Source organism: Crinia signifera, unplaced genomic scaffold (assembly GCF_055691185.1).
Source record: "Crinia signifera unplaced genomic scaffold, ASM5569118v1 HAP2_SCAFFOLD_80, whole genome shotgun sequence".
Taxonomy (NCBI): Eukaryota; Metazoa; Chordata; class Amphibia; order Anura; family Myobatrachidae; genus Crinia; species Crinia signifera.
In genome coordinates, this window is record NW_028142708.1 from 550,244 (window position 1) to 569,716 (window position 19,473).

The 19,473-nt window shown below is 50.2% G+C and overlaps 1 protein-coding gene across 1 annotated transcript in view; it reads right to left on the reverse strand.

Annotated features, from left to right (window-relative positions):
• Positions 1 to 19,473, reverse strand: part of LOC146056328 (TBC1 domain family member 20-like) — a 39,685-nt gene that overhangs the window by 2,141 nt on the left and 18,071 nt on the right. Inside the window, exons 5-7 of the mRNA XM_083168385.1 lie at positions 16,802 to 16,903; positions 11,593 to 11,734; positions 11,330 to 11,514 (exon numbers count right to left, since the gene is read on the reverse strand). Coding sequence (XP_083024511.1) covers positions 11,330 to 11,514; positions 11,593 to 11,734; positions 16,802 to 16,903 — 429 coding nt within the window. The remainder of the gene's footprint in view (positions 1 to 11,329; positions 11,515 to 11,592; positions 11,735 to 16,801; positions 16,904 to 19,473) is intronic.

The following is a 19,473-nucleotide window of genomic DNA, read 5'->3' on the forward strand; positions in this document are numbered from 1 at the left end:
GAAGCAGGTGATGCTGGGACAGTACAGATAATGACTGGAGAGATGAATGAATGAAGCAGGTGATGCTGGGACAGTACAGATAATGACTGGAGAGATGAATGAATGAAGCAGGTGATGCTGGGACAGTACAGATAATGACTGGAGAGATGAATGAATGAAGCAGGTGATGCTGGGACAGTACAGATAATGACTGGAGAGATGAATGAATGAATGAAGCAGGTGGATGATGGGGCAGTACAGATAATGACTGGAGAGATGAAAAAATGAAGCAGGTGATGCTGGGACAGTACAGATAATGATTGGAGAGATGAATGAATGAACGAAGCAGGTGATGCTGGGACAGTACAGATAATGATTGGGGAGATGAATGAACGAAGCAGGTGATGCTGGAACAGTACAGATAATGATTGGGGAGATGAATGAATGAAGCCGATGATGCTGGGACAGAACAGATAATGACTGCAGAGATGAATGAATGAAGCAGATGATGCTGAGACAGTACAGATAATGACTGGAGAGATGAATGAATGAAGCAGGTGATGCTGGGACAAAACAGATAATGACTGGAGAGATGAATGAATGAAGCAGGTGGATGATGGGACAGTACAGATAATGACTGGAGAGATGAATGAATGAATGAAGCAGGTGATGCTGGGACAGTACAGATAATGACTGGAGAGATGAATGAATGAAGCAGGTGATGCTGGGACAGTACAGATAATGATTGGAGAGTTGAATGAATGAAGCAGGTGATGCTGAGACAATACAGATAATGACTGGATAGATGAATGAATGAAGCAGGTGATGTTGGGACAGTACAGATAATGACTGGAGAGATGAATGAATGAAGCAGGTGATGCTGGGACAGTACAGATAATGACTGGAGAGATGAATGAATGAAGCAGGTGATGCTGGGACAGTACAGATAATGATTGGAGAGTTGAATGAATGAAGCAGGTGATGCTGGGACAATACAGATAATGACTGGATAGATGAATGAATGAATGAAGCAGGTGATGTTGGGACAGTACAGATAATACTGGAGAGATGAATGAATAAAGCAGGTGATGCTGGGACAGTACAGATAATGACTGGAGAGATGAATGAATGAATGAAGCAGGTGGATGATGAGGCAGTACAGATAATGACTGGAGAGATGAAAAAATGAAGCAGGTGATGCTGGGACAGTACAGATAATGATTGGAGAGATGAATGAATGAAGCAGGTAATGCTGGGACAGTACAGATAATGATTGGGGAGATGAATGAACGAAGCAGGTGATGCTGGAACAGTACATATAATGATTGGAGAGATGAATTAATGAAGCAGGTGATGCTGGGACAGTACAGATAATGATTGGGGAGATGAATGAATGAAGCCGATGATGCTGGGACAGAACAGATAATGACTGCAGAGATGAATGAATGAAGCAGATGATGCTGAGACAAAACAGATAATGACTGGAGAGATGAATGAATGAAGCAGGTGGATGATGGGACAGTACAGATAATGACTGGAGAGATGAATGAATGAATGAAGCAGGTGATGCTGGGACAGTACAGATAATGACTGGAGAGATGAATGAATGAAGCAGGTGATGCTGGGACAGTACAGATAATGATTGGAGAGTTGAATGAATGAAGCAGGTGATGCTGGGACAATACAGATAATGACTGGATAGATGAATGAATGAAGCAGGTGATGTTGGGACAGTACAGATAATACTGGAGAGATGAATGAATGAAGCAGGTGGATGATGCTGGGACAGTACAGATAATGACTGGAGAGATGAATGAATGAAGCAGGTGATGCTGGGACAGTACAGATAATGACTGGAGAGATGAATAAATGAAGCAGGTGATGCTGGGACAGTACAGATAATGATTGGAGAGATGAATGAATGAAGCAGGTGATGCTGGGAAAATACAGATAATGACTGGAGAGATGAATGAAGCAGGTGATGCTGGGACAGTACAGATAATACTGGAGAGATGAATAAATGAAGCAGGTGGATGATGGCACAGTACAGATAATGACTGGAGAGATGAATGAATGAAGCAGGTGATGCTGGGACAGTACAGATAATGATTGGGAAGATGAATGAATGAATCAGGTGATGCTGGGACAATACAGATAATGACTGGAGAGATGAATGAATGAAGCAGGTGATGCTGGGACAGTACAGATAATACTGGAGAGATGAATGAATGAAGCAGGTGGATGCTGGGACAGTACAGATAATGACTGGAGAGATGAATGAATGAAGCAGGTGATGCTGGGACCGTAAAGATAATGATTGGAGAGATGAATGAATGAAGCAGGTGATGCTGGGACAGTACAGACAATGACTGCAGAGATGAATGAATGAAGCAGGTGATGCTGGGACAGTACAGATAATGCCTGGAGAGATGAATGAATGAAGCCGATGATGCTGTGACAGAACAGATACTGACTGGAGAGATGGATGAATGAAGCAGGTGGATGATGCTGGGACAGTACAGATAATGACTGGAGAGATGAATGAATGAAGCAGGTGATGCTGGGACAGTACAGACAATGACTGCAGAGATGAATGAATAATGCAGGTGATGATGGGACAGTACAGATAATGACTGGAGAGATGAATGAAGCAGGTGATGCTGGGACAGTACAGATAATGACTGGAGAGATGAATGAATGAATGAATGAATGAAGCAGGTGATGCTGGGACAGTACAGATAATGATTGGGAAGATGAATGAATGAAGCAGGTGATGCTGGGACAGTACAGATAATGACTGGAGAGATGAATGAATGAAGCAGGTGATGCTGCGACAGTACAGATAATGACTGGAGAGATGAATGAATGAAGCAGGTGATGTTGGGACAGTACAGATAATACTGGAGAGATAAATGAATGAAGCAGGTGATGCTGCGACAGTACAGATAATGACTGGAGAGATGAATGAATGAAGCAGGTGATGCTGGGACAGTACAGATAATGACTGGAGAGATGAATGAATGAAGCAGGTGATGCTGCGACAGTACAGATAATGACTGGAGAGATGAATGAATGAAGCAGGTGATGCTGGGACAGTACAGATAATGTAGGGATTGGGGAAAGGGGATGAATGGAAAAACCCGCGCACAAGTTGCACCAATAAATGAACAAGTAATGTAGTTTTAATGTGTGTGTATAATAATAGATCCACAATATGTATAATTAAAGGTTATGTCACTGTGGAGGTGCACCCCTGAGAGTAGAAAATGTACAGATTCAAAAAGAGAAAAAAAGAAAAAAGTACTCTCCTTTGTTTGGGGGCACGCTTTATCAAAATAAAGAAAACTTTGATTTGTAGTGTTTATAAACAAACAAATCAAAGTTTTCTTTATTTTGATAACGCGTGCCCCCTAACAAAGGAGAGTACTTTTTTCTTTTTTCTCTTTTTGAAACAGTACAGATAATGATTGGGAAGATGAATGAATGAAGCAGGTGATGCTGGGACAGTACAGATAATGACTGGAAAGATGAATGAATTAAGCAGGTGATGCTGGGACAGTACAGATAATGATTGGGAAGATGAATGAAGCAGGTGATGCTGGGACAGTACAGATAATGACTGGAGAGATGAATGAAGCAGGTGATGCTAGGACAGTACAGATAATGATTGGGAAGATGAATGAATGAAGCAGGTGATGCTGGGACAGTACAGATAATGATTGGAGAATTGAATGAATGAAGCAGGTGATGCTGGGACAATACAGATAATGACTGGATAGATGAATGAATGAATAAAGCAGGTGATGTTGGGACAGTACAGATAATACTGGAGAGATAAATAAATGAAGCAGGTGATGCTGGGACAGTACAGATAATGACTGGAGAGATGAATAAATGAAGCAGGTGATGCTGGGACAGTACAGATAATGATTGGAGAGATGAATGAATGAAGCAGGTGATGCTGGGAAAATACAGATAATGACTGGAGAGATGAATGAAGCAGGTGATGCTGGGACAGTACAGATAATACTGGAGAGATGAATGAATGAAGCAGGTGGATGATGGCACAGTACAGATAATGACTGGAGAGATGAATGAATGAAGCAGGTGATGCTGGGACAGTACAGATAATGATTGGGAAGATGAATGAATGAATCAGGTGATGCTGGGACAATACAGATAATGACTGGAGAGATGAATGAATGAAGCAGGTGATGCTGGGACAGTACAGATAATGACTGCAGAGATGAATGAATGAAGCAGGTGATGCTGGGACAGTACAGATAATGACTGGAGAGATGAATGAATGAAGCAGGTGATGCTGGGACAAAACAGATAATGACTGGAGAGATGAATGAATGAAGCAGGTGGATGATGGGACAGTACAGATAAAGACTGGAGAGATGAAGGAATGAAGCAGGTGATGCTGGGACAGTACAGATAATGACTGGAGAGATGAATGAATGAAGCAGGTGATGCTGGGACAGTACAGATAATGACTGGAGAGATGAATGAATGAAGCAGGTGATGCTGGGACAGTACAGATAATGATTGGAGAGTTGAATGAATGAAGCAGGTGATGCTGGGACAATACAGATAATGACTGGATAGATGAATGAATGAATGAACAGGTGATGTTGGGACAGTACAGATAATACTGGAGAGATGAATGAATAAAGCAGGTGATGCTGGGACAGTACAGATAATGACTGGAGAGATGAATGAATGAATGAAGCAGGTGGATGATGGGGCAGTACAGATAATGATTGGAGAGATGAATGAATGAAGCAGGTAATGCTGGGACAGTACAGATAATGATTGGGGAGATGAATGAACGAAGCAGGTGATGCTGGAACAGTACATACAATGATTGGAGAGATGAATTAATGAAGCAGGTGATGCTGGGACAGTACAGATAATGATTGGGGAGATGAATGAATGAAGCCGATGATGCTGGGACAGAACAGATAATGACTGGAGAGATGAATGAATGAAGCAGGTGATGCTGGGACAGTACGGATAATGACTGCAGAGATGAATGAATGAAGCAGATGATGCTGAGACAAAACAGATAATGACTGGAGAGATGAATGAATGAAGCAGGTGGATGATGGGACAGTACAGATAATGACTGGAGAGATGAATGAATGAATGAAGCAGGTGATGCTGGGACAGTACAGATAATGACTGGAGAGATGAATGAATGAAGCAGGTGATGCTGGGACAGTACAGATAATGATTGGAGAGTTGAATGAATGAAGCAGGTGATGCTGGGACAATACAGATAATGACTGGATAGATGAATGAATGAAGCAGGTGATGTTGGGACAGTACAGATAATACTGGAGAGATGAATGAATGAAGCAGGTGGATGATGCTGGGACAGTACAGATAATGACTGGAGAGATGAATGAATGAAGCAGGTGATGCTGGGACAGTACAGATAATGACTGGAGAGATGAATAAATGAAGCAGGTGATGCTGGGACAGTACAGATAATGATTGGAGAGATGAATGAATGAAGCAGGTGATGCTGGGAAAATACAGATAATGACTGGAGAGATGAATGAAGCAGGTGATGCTGGGACAGTACAGATAATACTGGAGAGATGAATGAATGAAGCAGGTGGATGATGGCACAGTACAGATAATGACTGGAGAGATGAATGAATGAAGCAGGTGATGCTGGGACAGTACAGATAATGATTGGGAAGATGAATGAATGAATCAGGTGATGCTGGGACAATACAGATAATGACTGGAGAGATGAATGAATGAAGCAGGTGATGCTGGGACAGTACAGATAATACTGGAGAGATGAATGAATGAAGCAGGTGGATGCTGGGACAGTACAGATAATGACTGGAGAGATGAATGAATGAAGCAGGTGATGCTGGGACCGTACAGATAATGATTGGAGAGATGAATGAATGAAGCAGGTGATGCTGGGACAGTACAGACAATGACTGCAGAGATGAATGAATGAAGCAGGTGATGCTGGGACAGTACAGATAATGCCTGGAGAGATGAATGAATGAAGCCGATGATGCTGTGACAGAACAGATACTGACTGGAGAGATGGATGAATGAAGCAGGTGGATGATGCTGGGACAGTACAGATAATGACTGGAGAGATGAATGAATGAAGCAGGTGATGATGGGACAGTAAAGATAATGACTGGAGAGATGAATGAAGCAGGTGATGCTGGGACAGTACAGATAATGACTGGAGAGATGAATGAATGAATGAATGAAGCAGGTGATGCTGGGACAGTACAGATAATGATTGGGAAGATGAATGAATGAAGCAGGTGATGCTGGGACAGTACAGATAATGATTGGGAAGATGAATGAATGAAGCAGGTGATGCTGCGACAGTACAGATAATGACTGGAGAGATGAATGAATGAAGCAGGTGATGTTGGGACAGTACAGATAATGACTGGAGAGATGAATGAATGAAGCAGGTGATGCTGGGACAGTACAGATAATGTAGGGATTGGGGAAAGGGGATGAATGGAAAAACCCGCGCACAAGTTGCACCAATAAATGAACAAGTAATGTAGTTTTAATGACTGGAGAGATGAATGAAGCAGGTGATGCTGGGACAGTACAGATAATGACTGGAGAGATGAATGAATGAATGAAGCAGGTGATGCTGGGACAGTACAGATAATGATTGGGAAGATGAATGAATGAAGCAGGTGATGCTGGGACAGTACAGATAATGACTGGAGAGATGAATGAATGAAGCAGGTGATGCTGCGACAGTACAGATAATGACTGGAGAGATGAATGAATGAAGCAGGTGATGATGGGACAGTAAAGATAATGACTGGAGAGATGAATGAAGCAGGTGATGCTGGGACAGTACAGATAATGACTGGAGAGATGAATGAATGAATGAAGCAGGTGATGCTGGGACAGTACAGATAATGATTGGGAAGATGAATGAATGAAGCAGGTGATGCTGGGACAGTACAGATAATGACTGGAGAGATGAATGAATGAAGCAGGTGATGCTGCGACAGTACAGATAATGACTGGAGAGATGAATGAATGAAGCAGGTGATGTTGGGACAGTACAGATAATGACTGGAGAGATGAATGAATGAAGCAGGTGATGCTGGGACAGTACAGATAATGTAGGGATTGGGGAAAGGGGATGAATGGAAAAACCCGCGCACAAGTTGCACCAATAAATGAACAAGTAATGTAGTTTTAATGTGTGTGTATAATAATAGATCCACAATATGTATAATTAAAGGTTATGTCACTGTGGAGGTGCACCCCTGAGAGTAGAAAATGTACAGATTCAAAAAGAGAAAAAAAGAAAAAAGTACTCTCCTTTGTTTGGGGGCACGCTTTATCAAAATAAAGAAAACTTTGATTTGTAGTGTTTATAAACAAACAAATCAAAGTTTTCTTTATTTTGATAACGCGTGCCCCCTAACAAAGGAGAGTACTTTTTTCTTTTTTCTCTTTTTGAAACAGTACAGATAATGATTGGGAAGATGAATGAATGAAGCAGGTGATGCTGGGACAGTACAGATAATGACTGGAAAGATGAATGAATTAAGCAGGTGATGCTGGGACAGTACAGATAATGATTGGGAAGATGAATGAAGCAGGTGATGCTGGGACAGTACAGATAATGACTGGAGAGATGAATGAAGCAGGTGATGCTAGGACAGTACAGATAATGATTGGGAAGATGAATGAATGAAGCAGGTGATGCTGGGAAAATACAGATAATGACTGGAGAGATGAATGAAGCAGGTGATGCTGGGACAGTACAGATAATACTGGAGAGATGAATGAATGAAGCAGGTGATGCTGGGAAAATACAGATAATGACTGGAGAGATGAATGAAGCAGGTGATGCTGGGACAGTACAGATAATACTGGAGAGATGAATGAATGAAGCAGGTGGATGATGGCACAGTACAGATAATGACTGGAGAGATGAATGAATGAAGCAGGTGATGCTGGGACAGTACAGATAATGATTGGGAAGATGAATGAATGAATCAGGTGATGCTGGGACAATACAGATAATGACTGGAGAGATGAATGAATGAAGCAGGTGATGCTGGGACAGTACAGATAATACTGGAGAGATGAATGAATGAAGCAGGTGGATGCTGGGACAGTACAGATAATGACTGGAGAGATGAATGAATGAAGCAGGTGATGCTGGGACCGTAGAGATAATGATTGGAGAGATGAATGAATGAAGCAGGTGATGCTGGGACAGTACAGACAATGACTGCAGAGATGAATGAATGAAGCAGGTGATGCTGGGACAGTACAGATAATGCCTGGAGAGATGAATGAATGAAGCCGATGATGCTGTGACAGAACAGATACTGACTGGAGAGATGGATGAATGAAGCAGGTGGATGATGCTGGGACAGTACAGATAATGACTGGAGAGATGAATGAATGAAGCAGGTGATGATGGGACAGTAAAGATAATGACTGGAGAGATGAATGAAGCAGGTGATGCTGGGACAGTACAGATAATGACTGGAGAGATGAATGAATGAATGAATGAAGCAGGTGATGCTGGGACAGTACAGATAATGATTGGGAAGATGAATGAATGAAGCAGGTGATGCTGGGACAGTACAGATAATGATTGGGAAGATGAATGAATGAAGCAGGTGATGCTGCGACAGTACAGATAATGACTGGAGAGATGAATGAATGAAGCAGGTGATGTTGGGACAGTACAGATAATGACTGGAGAGATGAATGAATGAAGCAGGTGATGCTGGGACAGTACAGATAATGTAGGGATTGGGGAAAGGGGATGAATGGAAAAACCCGCGCACAAGTTGCACCAATAAATGAACAAGTAATGTAGTTTTAATGACTGGAGAGATGAATGAAGCAGGTGATGCTGGGACAGTACAGATAATGACTGGAGAGATGAATGAATGAATGAAGCAGGTGATGCTGGGACAGTACAGATAATGATTGGGAAGATGAATGAATGAAGCAGGTGATGCTGGGACAGTACAGATAATGACTGGAGAGATGAATGAATGAAGCAGGTGATGCTGCGACAGTACAGATAATGACTGGAGAGATGAATGAATGAAGCAGGTGATGATGGGACAGTAAAGATAATGACTGGAGAGATGAATGAAGCAGGTGATGCTGGGACAGTACAGATAATGACTGGAGAGATGAATGAATGAATGAAGCAGGTGATGCTGGGACAGTACAGATAATGATTGGGAAGATGAATGAATGAAGCAGGTGATGCTGGGACAGTACAGATAATGACTGGAGAGATGAATGAATGAAGCAGGTGATGCTGCGACAGTACAGATAATGACTGGAGAGATGAATGAATGAAGCAGGTGATGTTGGGACAGTACAGATAATGACTGGAGAGATGAATGAATGAAGCAGGTGATGCTGGGACAGTACAGATAATGTAGGGATTGGGGAAAGGGGATGAATGGAAAAACCCGCGCACAAGTTGCACCAATAAATGAACAAGTAATGTAGTTTTAATGTGTGTGTATAATAATAGATCCACAATATGTATAATTAAAGGTTATGTCACTGTGGAGGTGCACCCCTGAGAGTAGAAAATGTACAGATTCAAAAAGAGAAAAAAAGAAAAAAGTACTCTCCTTTGTTTGGGGGCACGCTTTATCAAAATAAAGAAAACTTTGATTTGTAGTGTTTATAAACAAACAAATCAAAGTTTTCTTTATTTTGATAACGCGTGCCCCCTAACAAAGGAGAGTACTTTTTTCTTTTTTCTCTTTTTGAAACAGTACAGATAATGATTGGGAAGATGAATGAATGAAGCAGGTGATGCTGGGACAGTACAGATAATGACTGGAAAGATGAATGAATTAAGCAGGTGATGCTGGGACAGTACAGATAATGATTGGGAAGATGAATGAAGCAGGTGATGCTGGGACAGTACAGATAATGACTGGAGAGATGAATGAAGCAGGTGATGCTAGGACAGTACAGATAATGATTGGGAAGATGAATGAATGAAGCAGGTGATGCTGGGACAGTACAGATAATGATTGGAGAATTGAATGAATGAAGCAGGTGATGCTGGGACAATACAGATAATGACTGGATAGATGAATGAATGAATAAAGCAGGTGATGTTGGGACAGTACAGATAATACTGGAGAGATAAATGAATGAAGCAGGTGGATGCTGGGACAGTACAGATAATGACTGGAGAGATGAATGAATGAAGCAGGTGATGCTGGGACAGTACAGATAATGACTGGAGAGATGAATGAAGCAGGTGATGCTGGGACAGTACAGATAATGACTGGAGAGATGAATGAATGAAGCAGGTGATGCTGGGACAGTACAGATAATGATTGGAGAGATGAATGAATGAAGCAGGTGATGCTGGGACAGTACAGATAATGACTGGAGAGATGAATGAAGCAGGTGATGCTGGGACAGTACAGATAATGATTGGGAAGATGAATGAATGAAGCAGGTGGATGCTGGGACAGAACAGATAATGACTGGAGAGATGAATGAATGAAGCAGGTGATGCTGGGACAGTACAGATAATGACTGGAGAGATGAATGAAGCAGGTGATGCTGGGACAGTACAGATAATGATTGGGAAGATGAATGAATGAAGCAGGTGATGCTGGGACAGTACAGATAATGACTGGGGAGATGAATGAATGAAGCAGGTGGATGCTGGGACAGTACATATAATGATTGGAGAGATGAATGAATGAAGCAGGTGATTCTGGGACAGTACAGATAATGACTGGAGAGATGAATGAAGCAGGTGATGCTGGGACAGTACAGATAATGATTGGGAAGATGAATGAATGAAGCAGGTGGATGCTGGGACAGAACAGATAATGACTGGAGAGATGAATGAATGAAGCAGGTGATGCCGGGACAGTACAGATAATGACTGGAGAGATGAATGAATGAAGCAGGTGATGCTGGGACAGTACAGATAATGACTGGAGAGATGAATAAATGAAGCAGGTGGATGCTGGGACAGTACATATAATGATTGGAGAGATGAATGAATGAAGCAGGTGATTCTGGGACAGTACAGATAATGACTGGAGAGATGAATGAAGCAGGTGATGCTGGGACAGTACAGATAATGATTGGGAAGATGAATGAATGAAGCAGGTGGATGCTGGGACAGAACAGATAATGACTGGAGAGATGAATGAATGAAGCAGGTGATGCCGGGACAGTACAGATAATGACTGGAGAGATGAATGAAGCAGGTGATGCTGGGACAGTACAGATAATGACTGGAGAGAGGAGCTATTCCCATGGCACCCATCACCACCCGCCACTGCCCACGTACCTTCTCAGTGCTTGGCGTGATGCCTGCCGCTCCAGCTCAGAGGGAGGATGCCTGTGGAAGAGCTGGTGAGTCTGAGAGATAAGGGTCTCATATGGGAAGTCCAGGGGAATATTGCAGAGGAACTGGTGGACTGTGGGCATATCACAGTCACATTGCAGTATGGCATCCTCCCTCATCAGGACCATCTGTGGGGAGAGAAAACACGGGTCACCTGGATGACCCCACTTTGTGACGGTACCACCTGATGTATACAATCCCAGTACCTGGGCAGCACAGTACACAGGGGTCAGAGGGTGCGATGCCAGGAAGAAGTCGTACAGACGAAGGATTTGGTGGAAGTTGCTGAGAACGTGTCCGTACCAGGTGATCAGCCAGCTCAGCGCAAAGATACAGCCGACCTCTGACCTGAGAGAGTGCAGACATGTTACTAGGTACACCGCCAGACAGATGCCTCCCACCCCACCACTCGAACCACCAGACATGGGTTCTTCTGACATTATGTGGTCCTCACCAAGAACCTGGTTACCTCTCTCTGGTGGCTTTCTTCTATCTGATGCCACCTATATGGCTCTACGCTCTTCCTGTCTACCACCCATCCTCTGATGTCACCTCAACACCAACTGCACCACTTGTCCTCAAATACTCATCCTGCAGCACGCCACCCAGGGAACTCCACCTGAACGCATCCCGCCCCAGGATCCCCACCCCAGGATACTCATCCTGCAGCCCGCCACCCAGGGAACTCCACCTGAACGCATCCCGCAACAGGATCCCCACCCCAGGATACTCATCCTGCAGCACGCCACCCAGGGATCCCCACCCCAGGATACTCATCCGGCAGCCCGCCACCCAGGGAACTCCACCTGAACGCATCCCGCCCCAGGATCCCCACCCCAGGTTACTCATCCTGCAGCACGCCACCAAGGGATCCCCACCCCAGGATACTCATCCTGCAGCCCGCCACACAGGGAACTCCACCTGAACGCATCCCTCCCCAGGATCCCCACCCCAGGATACTCATCCTGCAACCCGCCACCCAGGGATCCCCACCTGAACGCATCCCACCCCAGGATACTCATCCTGCAGCCCGCCACCCAGGGAACTCCACCTGAACACATCCCGCCCCAGGATCACCACCCCAGGATACTCATCCTGCAGCACGCCACCCAGGGAACTCCACCTGAACGCATCCCGCAACAGGATCCCCACCCCAGGATACTCATCCTGCAGCACGCCACCCAGGGATCCCCACCCCAGGATACTCATCCTGCAGCACGCCACCCAGGGATCCCCACCCCAGGATACTCATCCAGCAGCACGCCACCCAGGGATCCCCACCCCAGGTTACTCATCCTGCAGCCCGCCACCCAGGGATTCCCACCCCAGGATACTCATCCTGCAGCACGCCACCCAGGTATCCCCACCCCAGGATACTCATCCTGCAGCACGCCACCCAGGGATCCCCACCCCAGGATACTCATCCAGCAGCACGCCACCCAGGGATCCCCACCCCAGGTTACTCATCCTGCAGCACGCCACCCAGGGATACCCACCCCAGGATACTCATCCTGCAGCACGCCACCCAGGGATCCCCACCCCAGGATACTCATCCTGCAGCACGCCACCCAGGGATCCCCACCCCAGGATACTCATCCTGCAGCACGCCACCCAGGGATCCCCACCCCAGGTTACTCATCCTGCAGAACGCCACCCTGGGATCCCCACCCAAGGTTACTCATCCTGCAGCCCGCCACCCAGGGAACTCCACCTGAACGCATCCCGCCCCAGGATCCTCATCCCAGGATACTCATCCTGCAGCACGCCACCCAGGGATCCCCACCCCAGGATACTCATCCTGCAGCACGCCACCCAGGGATCCCCACCCCAGGATACTCATCCTGCAGCACGCCACCCAGGGATCCCCACCCCAGGATACTCATCCTGCAGCATGCCACCCAGGGATCCCCACCCCAGGATACTCATCCTGCAGCCCGCCACCCAGGGAACTCCACCTGAACGCATCCCGCCCCAGGATCCCCACCCCAGGTTACTCATCCTGCAGCACGCCACCCAGGGATCCCCACCCCAGGATACTCATCCTGCAGCACGCCACCCAGGGATCCCCACCCCAGGATACTCATCCTGCAGCACGCCACCCAGGGATCCCCACCCCAGGATACTCATCCTGCAGCACGCCACCCAGGGAACTCCACCTTAACGCATCCCGCCCCAGGATCCCCACCCCAGGTTACTCATCCTGCAGCACGCCACCCAGGGATCCCCACCCCAGGATACTCATCCTGCAGCACGCCACCCAGGGATCCCCACCCCAGGATACTCATCCTGCAGCACGCCACCCAGGGATCCCCACCCCAGGATACTCATCCTGCAGCACGCCACCCAGGGATCCCCACCCCAGGATACTCATCCTGCAGCACGCCACCCAGGGATCCCCACCCCAGGATACTCATCCTGCAGCACGCCACCCAGGGAACTCCACCTTAACGCATCCCGCCCCAGGATCCCCACCCCAGGTTACTCATCCTGCAGCACGCCACCCAGGGATCCCCACCCCAGGATACTCATCCTGCAGCACGCCACCCAGGGATCCCCACCCCAGGATACTCATCCTGCAGCACGCCACCCAGGGATCCCCACCCCAGGATACTCATCCTGCAGCCCGCCTCCCAGGGAACTCCACCTGAACGCATCCCGCCCCAGGATCCCCACCCCAGGTTACTCATCCTGCAGCACGCCACCCAGGGATCCCCACCCCAGGATACTCATCCTGCAGCACGCCACCCAGGGATCCCCACCCCATGATACTCATCCTGCAGCATGCCACCCAGGGATCCCCACCCCAGGATACTCATCCTGCAGCCTGCCACCCTGGGATCCCCACCCCAGGATACTCATCCTGCAGCCCGCCACCCAGGGAACTCCACCTGAACGCATCCCGCCCCAGGATCCCCACCCCAGGTTACTCATCCTGCAGCCCGCCACCCAGGGATCCCCACCCCAGGATACTCATCCTGCAGCCCGCCACCCAGGGAACTCCACCTGAACGCATCCCGCCCCAGGATCCCCACCCCAGGTTACTCATCCTGCAGCACGCCACCCAGGGATCCCCACCCCAGGATACTCATCCTGCAGAACGCCACCCTGGGATCCCCACCCCAGGATACTCATCCTGCAGCCCGCCACCCAGGGAACTCCACCTGAACGCATCCCGCCCCAGGATCCCCACCCCAGGTTACTCATCCTGCAGCACGCCACCCAGGGATCCCCACCCCAGGATACTCATCCTGCAGAACGCCACCCTGGGATCCCCACCCCAGGATACTCATCCTGCAGCCCGCCACCCAGGGAACTCCACCTGAACGCATCCCGCCCCAGGATCCCCACCCCAGGTTACTCATCCTGCAGCACGCCACCCAGGGATCCCCACCCCAGGATACTCATCCTGCAGCACGCCACCCAGGGATCCCCACCCCAGGATACTCATCCTGCAGCCCGCCACCCTGGGATCCCCACCCCAGGATACTCATCCTGCAGCCCGCCACCCAGGGAACTCCACCTGATTGCATCCCGCCCCAGGATCCCCACCCCAGGTTACTCATCCTGCAGCCCGCCACCCAGGGATCCCCACCCCAGGATACTCATCCTGCAGCCCGCCACCCAGGGAACTCCACCTGAACGCATCCCGCCCCAGGATCCCCACCCCAGGTTACTCATCCTGCAGCACGCCACCCAGGGATCCCCACCCCAGGATACTCATCCTGCAGCACGCCACCCAGGGATCCCCACCCCAGGATACTCATCCTGCAGCACGCCACCCAGGGATCCCCACCCCAGGATACTCATCCTGCAGCACGCCACCCAGGGATCCCCACCCCAGGATACTCATCCTGCAGCACGCCACCCAGGGAACTCCACCTTAACGCATCCCGCCCCAGGATCCCCACCCCAGGTTACTCATCCTGCAGCACGCCACCCAGGGATCCCCACCCCAGGATACTCATCCTGCAGCCCGCCACCCAGGGAACTCCACCTGAATGCATCCCGCCCCAGGATCCCCACCCCAGGATACTCATCCTGCAGCACGCCACCCAGGGATCCCCACCCCAGGATACTCATCCTGCAGCCCGCCACCCAGGGAACTCCACCTGAACGCATCCCGCCCCAGGATCCCCACCCCAGGTTACTCATCCTGCAGCACGCCACCCAGGGATCCCCACCCCAGGATACTCATCCTGCAGCACGCCACCCAGGGATCCCCACCCCATGATACTCATCCTGCAGCATGCCACCCAGGGATCCCCACCCCAGGATACTCATCCTGCAGCCCGCCACCCAGGGAACTCCACCTGAACGCATCCCGCCCCAGGATCCTCACCCCAGGATACTCATCCTGCAGCACGCCACCCAGGGATCCCCACCCCAGGATACTCATCCTGCAGCACGCCACCCAGGGAACTCCACCTGAACGCATCCCGCCCCAGGATCCCCACCCCAGGTTACTCATCCTGCAGCACGCCACCCAGGGATCCCCACCCCAGGATACTCATCCTGCAGCACGCCACCCAGGGATCCCCACCCCAGGATACTCATCCTGCAGCATGCCACCCAGGGATCCCCACCCCAGGATACTCATCCTGCAGCCCGCCACCCTGGGATCCCCACCCCAGGATACTCATCCTGCAGCCCGCCACCCAGGGAACTCCACCTGAATGCATCCCGCCCCAGGATCCCCACCCCAGGTTACTCATCCTGCAGCCCGCCACCCAGGGATCCCCACCCCAGGATACTCATCCTGCAGCCCGCCACCCAGGGAACTCCACCTGAACGCATCCCGCCCCAGGATCCCCACCCCAGGTTACTCATCCTGCAGCACGCCACCCAGGGATCCCCACCCCAGGATACTCATCCTGCAGCACGCCACCCAGGGATCCCCACCCCAGGATACTCATCCTGCAGCCCGCCACCCAGGGAACTCCACCTGAACGCATCCCGCCCCAGGACCCCCACCCCAGGTTACTCATCCTGCAGCCCGCCACCCAGGGAACTCCACCTGAACGCATCCCGCCCCAGGATCCCCACCCCAGGTTACTCATCCTGCAGCCCGCCACCCAGGGAACTCCACCTGAACGCATCCCGCCCCAGGATCCCCACCCGAGGTTACTCATCCTGCAGCACGCCACCCAGGGATCCCCACCCCAGGATACTCATCCTGCAGCACGCCACCTAGGGAACTCCACCTGAACACATCCCGCCCCAGGATCCCCACCCCAGGATACTCATCCAGCAGCACGCCACCCAGGGATCCCCACCCCAGGATACTCATCCAGCAGCACGCCACCCAGGGATCCCCACCCCAGGATACTCATCCTGAAGCCCGCCACCCAGGGAACTCCACCTGAACACACCCCGCCCCAGGATCCCCATGTTGTTATGAAGAGGAAGCTGTCTGACCTCAGCAGGAAGTGGTGCAGCTGGGTGCTCTCACACTGGATGAGGGGCATCAAATAGCTCAGGATGTGCCGGGTCCGATCCATCGTGGGGTCCATGAAATCTCTGGCAGAAGAAGAAATGCAGTCAGATGTAACTGCCCCACACCCCGGATACAGAACCCAATGCATATAAAGTAATGCACGTATCGCTGCACCCATGTCTGTACTCAGACAGCACCGCACGTCCCACAGACCTCGCTACCTGTACCAGAGACAGCACCGCACATCCCACAGACCTCGCTATCTGTACCAGTGACAGCACCGCACGTCCCACAGACCTCGCTACCTGTACCAGAGACAGCACCGCACATCCCACAGACCCTGCTATCTGTACCGGTGACAGCACCGCACGTCCCACAGACCTCGCTATCTGTACCAGAGACAGCACCGCACATCCCACAGACCCTGCTATCTGTACCAGAGACATGACTGCACAGACCCCGCTATCTGTACCAGAGACAGCACCGCACATCCTACAGACCCTGCTATCTGTACCAGAGACATGACTGCACAGACCCCGCTATCTGTACTAGAGACAGCACTGCACGTCCCACAGACCTCGCTATCTGTACCAGTGACAGCACCGCACAGACCCCGCTATCTGTACCAGAGACAGCACCGCACATCCCACAGACCTCGCTATCTGTACCAGAGACAGCACCGCACATCCCACAGACCCTGCTATCTGTACCAGAGACATGACTGCACAGACCCCGCTATCTGTACTAGAGACAGCACTGCACGTCCCACAGACCTCGCTATCTGTACCAGTGACAGCACCGCACAGACCCCGCTATCTGTACCAGAGACAGCACCGCACGTCCCACAGACCTCGCTATCTGTACCAGAGACAGCACCGCACATCCCACAGACCTCGCTATCTGTACCAGTGACAGCACCGCACGTCCCACAGACCTCGCTACCTGTACCAGAGACAGCACCGCACATCCCACAGACCTCGCTATCTGTACCAGAGACAGCACCGCACATCCCACAGACCCTGCTATCTGTACCAGAGACATGACTGCACAGACCCCGCTATCTGTACTAGAGACAGCACTGCACGTCCCACAGACCTCGCTATCTGTACCAGTGACAGCACCGCACGTCCCACAGACCTCGCTATCTGTACCAGTGACAGCACCGCACGTCCCACAGACCTCGCTATCTGTACCAGAGACAGCACCGCACATCCCACAGACCCTGCTATCTGTACCAGAGACATGACTGCACAGACCCCGCTATCTGTACTAGAGACAGCACTGCACGTCCCACAGACCTCGCTATCTGTACCAGTGACAGCACCGCACAGACCCCGCTATCTGTACCAGAGACAGCACCGCACGTCCCACAGACCTCGCTATCTGTACCAGAGACAGCACCGCACATCCCACAGACCTCGCTATCTGTACCAGTGACAGCACCGCACGTCCCACAGACCTCGCTACCTGTACCAGAGACAGCACCGCACATCCCACAGACCTCGCTATCTGTACCAGAGACAGCACCGCACATCCCACAGACCCTGCTATCTGTACCAGAGACATGACTGCACAGACCCCGCTATCTGTACTAGAGACAGCACTGCACGTCCCACAGACCTCGCTATCTGTACCAGTGACAGCACCGCACGTCCCACAGACCTCGCTATCTGTACCAGTGACAGCACCGCACGTCCCACAGACCTCGCTATCTGTACCGGTGACAGCACCGCACGTCCCACAGACCTCGCTATCTGTACCAGAGACAGCACCGCACATCCCACAGACCCTGCTATCTGTACCAGAGACATGACTGCACAGACCCCGCTATCTGTACCAGAGACAGCACTGCACGTCCCACAGACCTCGCTATCTGTACCAGTGACAGCACCGCACGTCCCACAGACACTGCTATCTGTACCTGAGACATGACTGCACAGACCCCGCTATCTGTACCAGAGACAGCAGCGGACATCCCACAGACCCAGCTATCTGTACCAGAGACATGACTGCACAGACCCCGCTATCTGTACCAGAGACAGCACTGCACGTCCCACAGACCTCGCTATCTGTACCAGTGACAGCACCGCACGTCCCACAGACACTGCTATCTGTACCTGAGACATGACTGCACAGACCCCGCTATCTGTACCAGAGACAGCACCGCACATCCCACAGACCCTGCTATCTGTACCAGAGACATGACTGCACAGACCCCGCTATCTGTACCAGAGACAGCACCGCACGTCCCACAGACCTCGCTATCTGTACCTGAGACAGCACCGCACATCCCACAGACCCTGCTATCTGTACCAGAGACAGCACTGAACGTCCCACAGACCTCGCTATCTGTACCTGAGACAGCACCGCACATCCCACAGACCTCGCTATCTGTACCAGAGACAGCACCGCACATCCCACAGACCCTGCTATCTGTACCAGAGACATGACTGCACAGACCCCGCTATCTGTACCAGAGACAGCACTGCACGTCCCACAGACCTCGCTATCTGTACCAGTGACAGCACCGCACGTCCCACAGACCTCGCTATCTGTACCAGAGACATGACTGCACAGACCCCGCTATCTGTACCAGAGACAGCAGCGCACATCCCACAGACCCTGCTATCTGTACCAGAGACAGCACTGAACG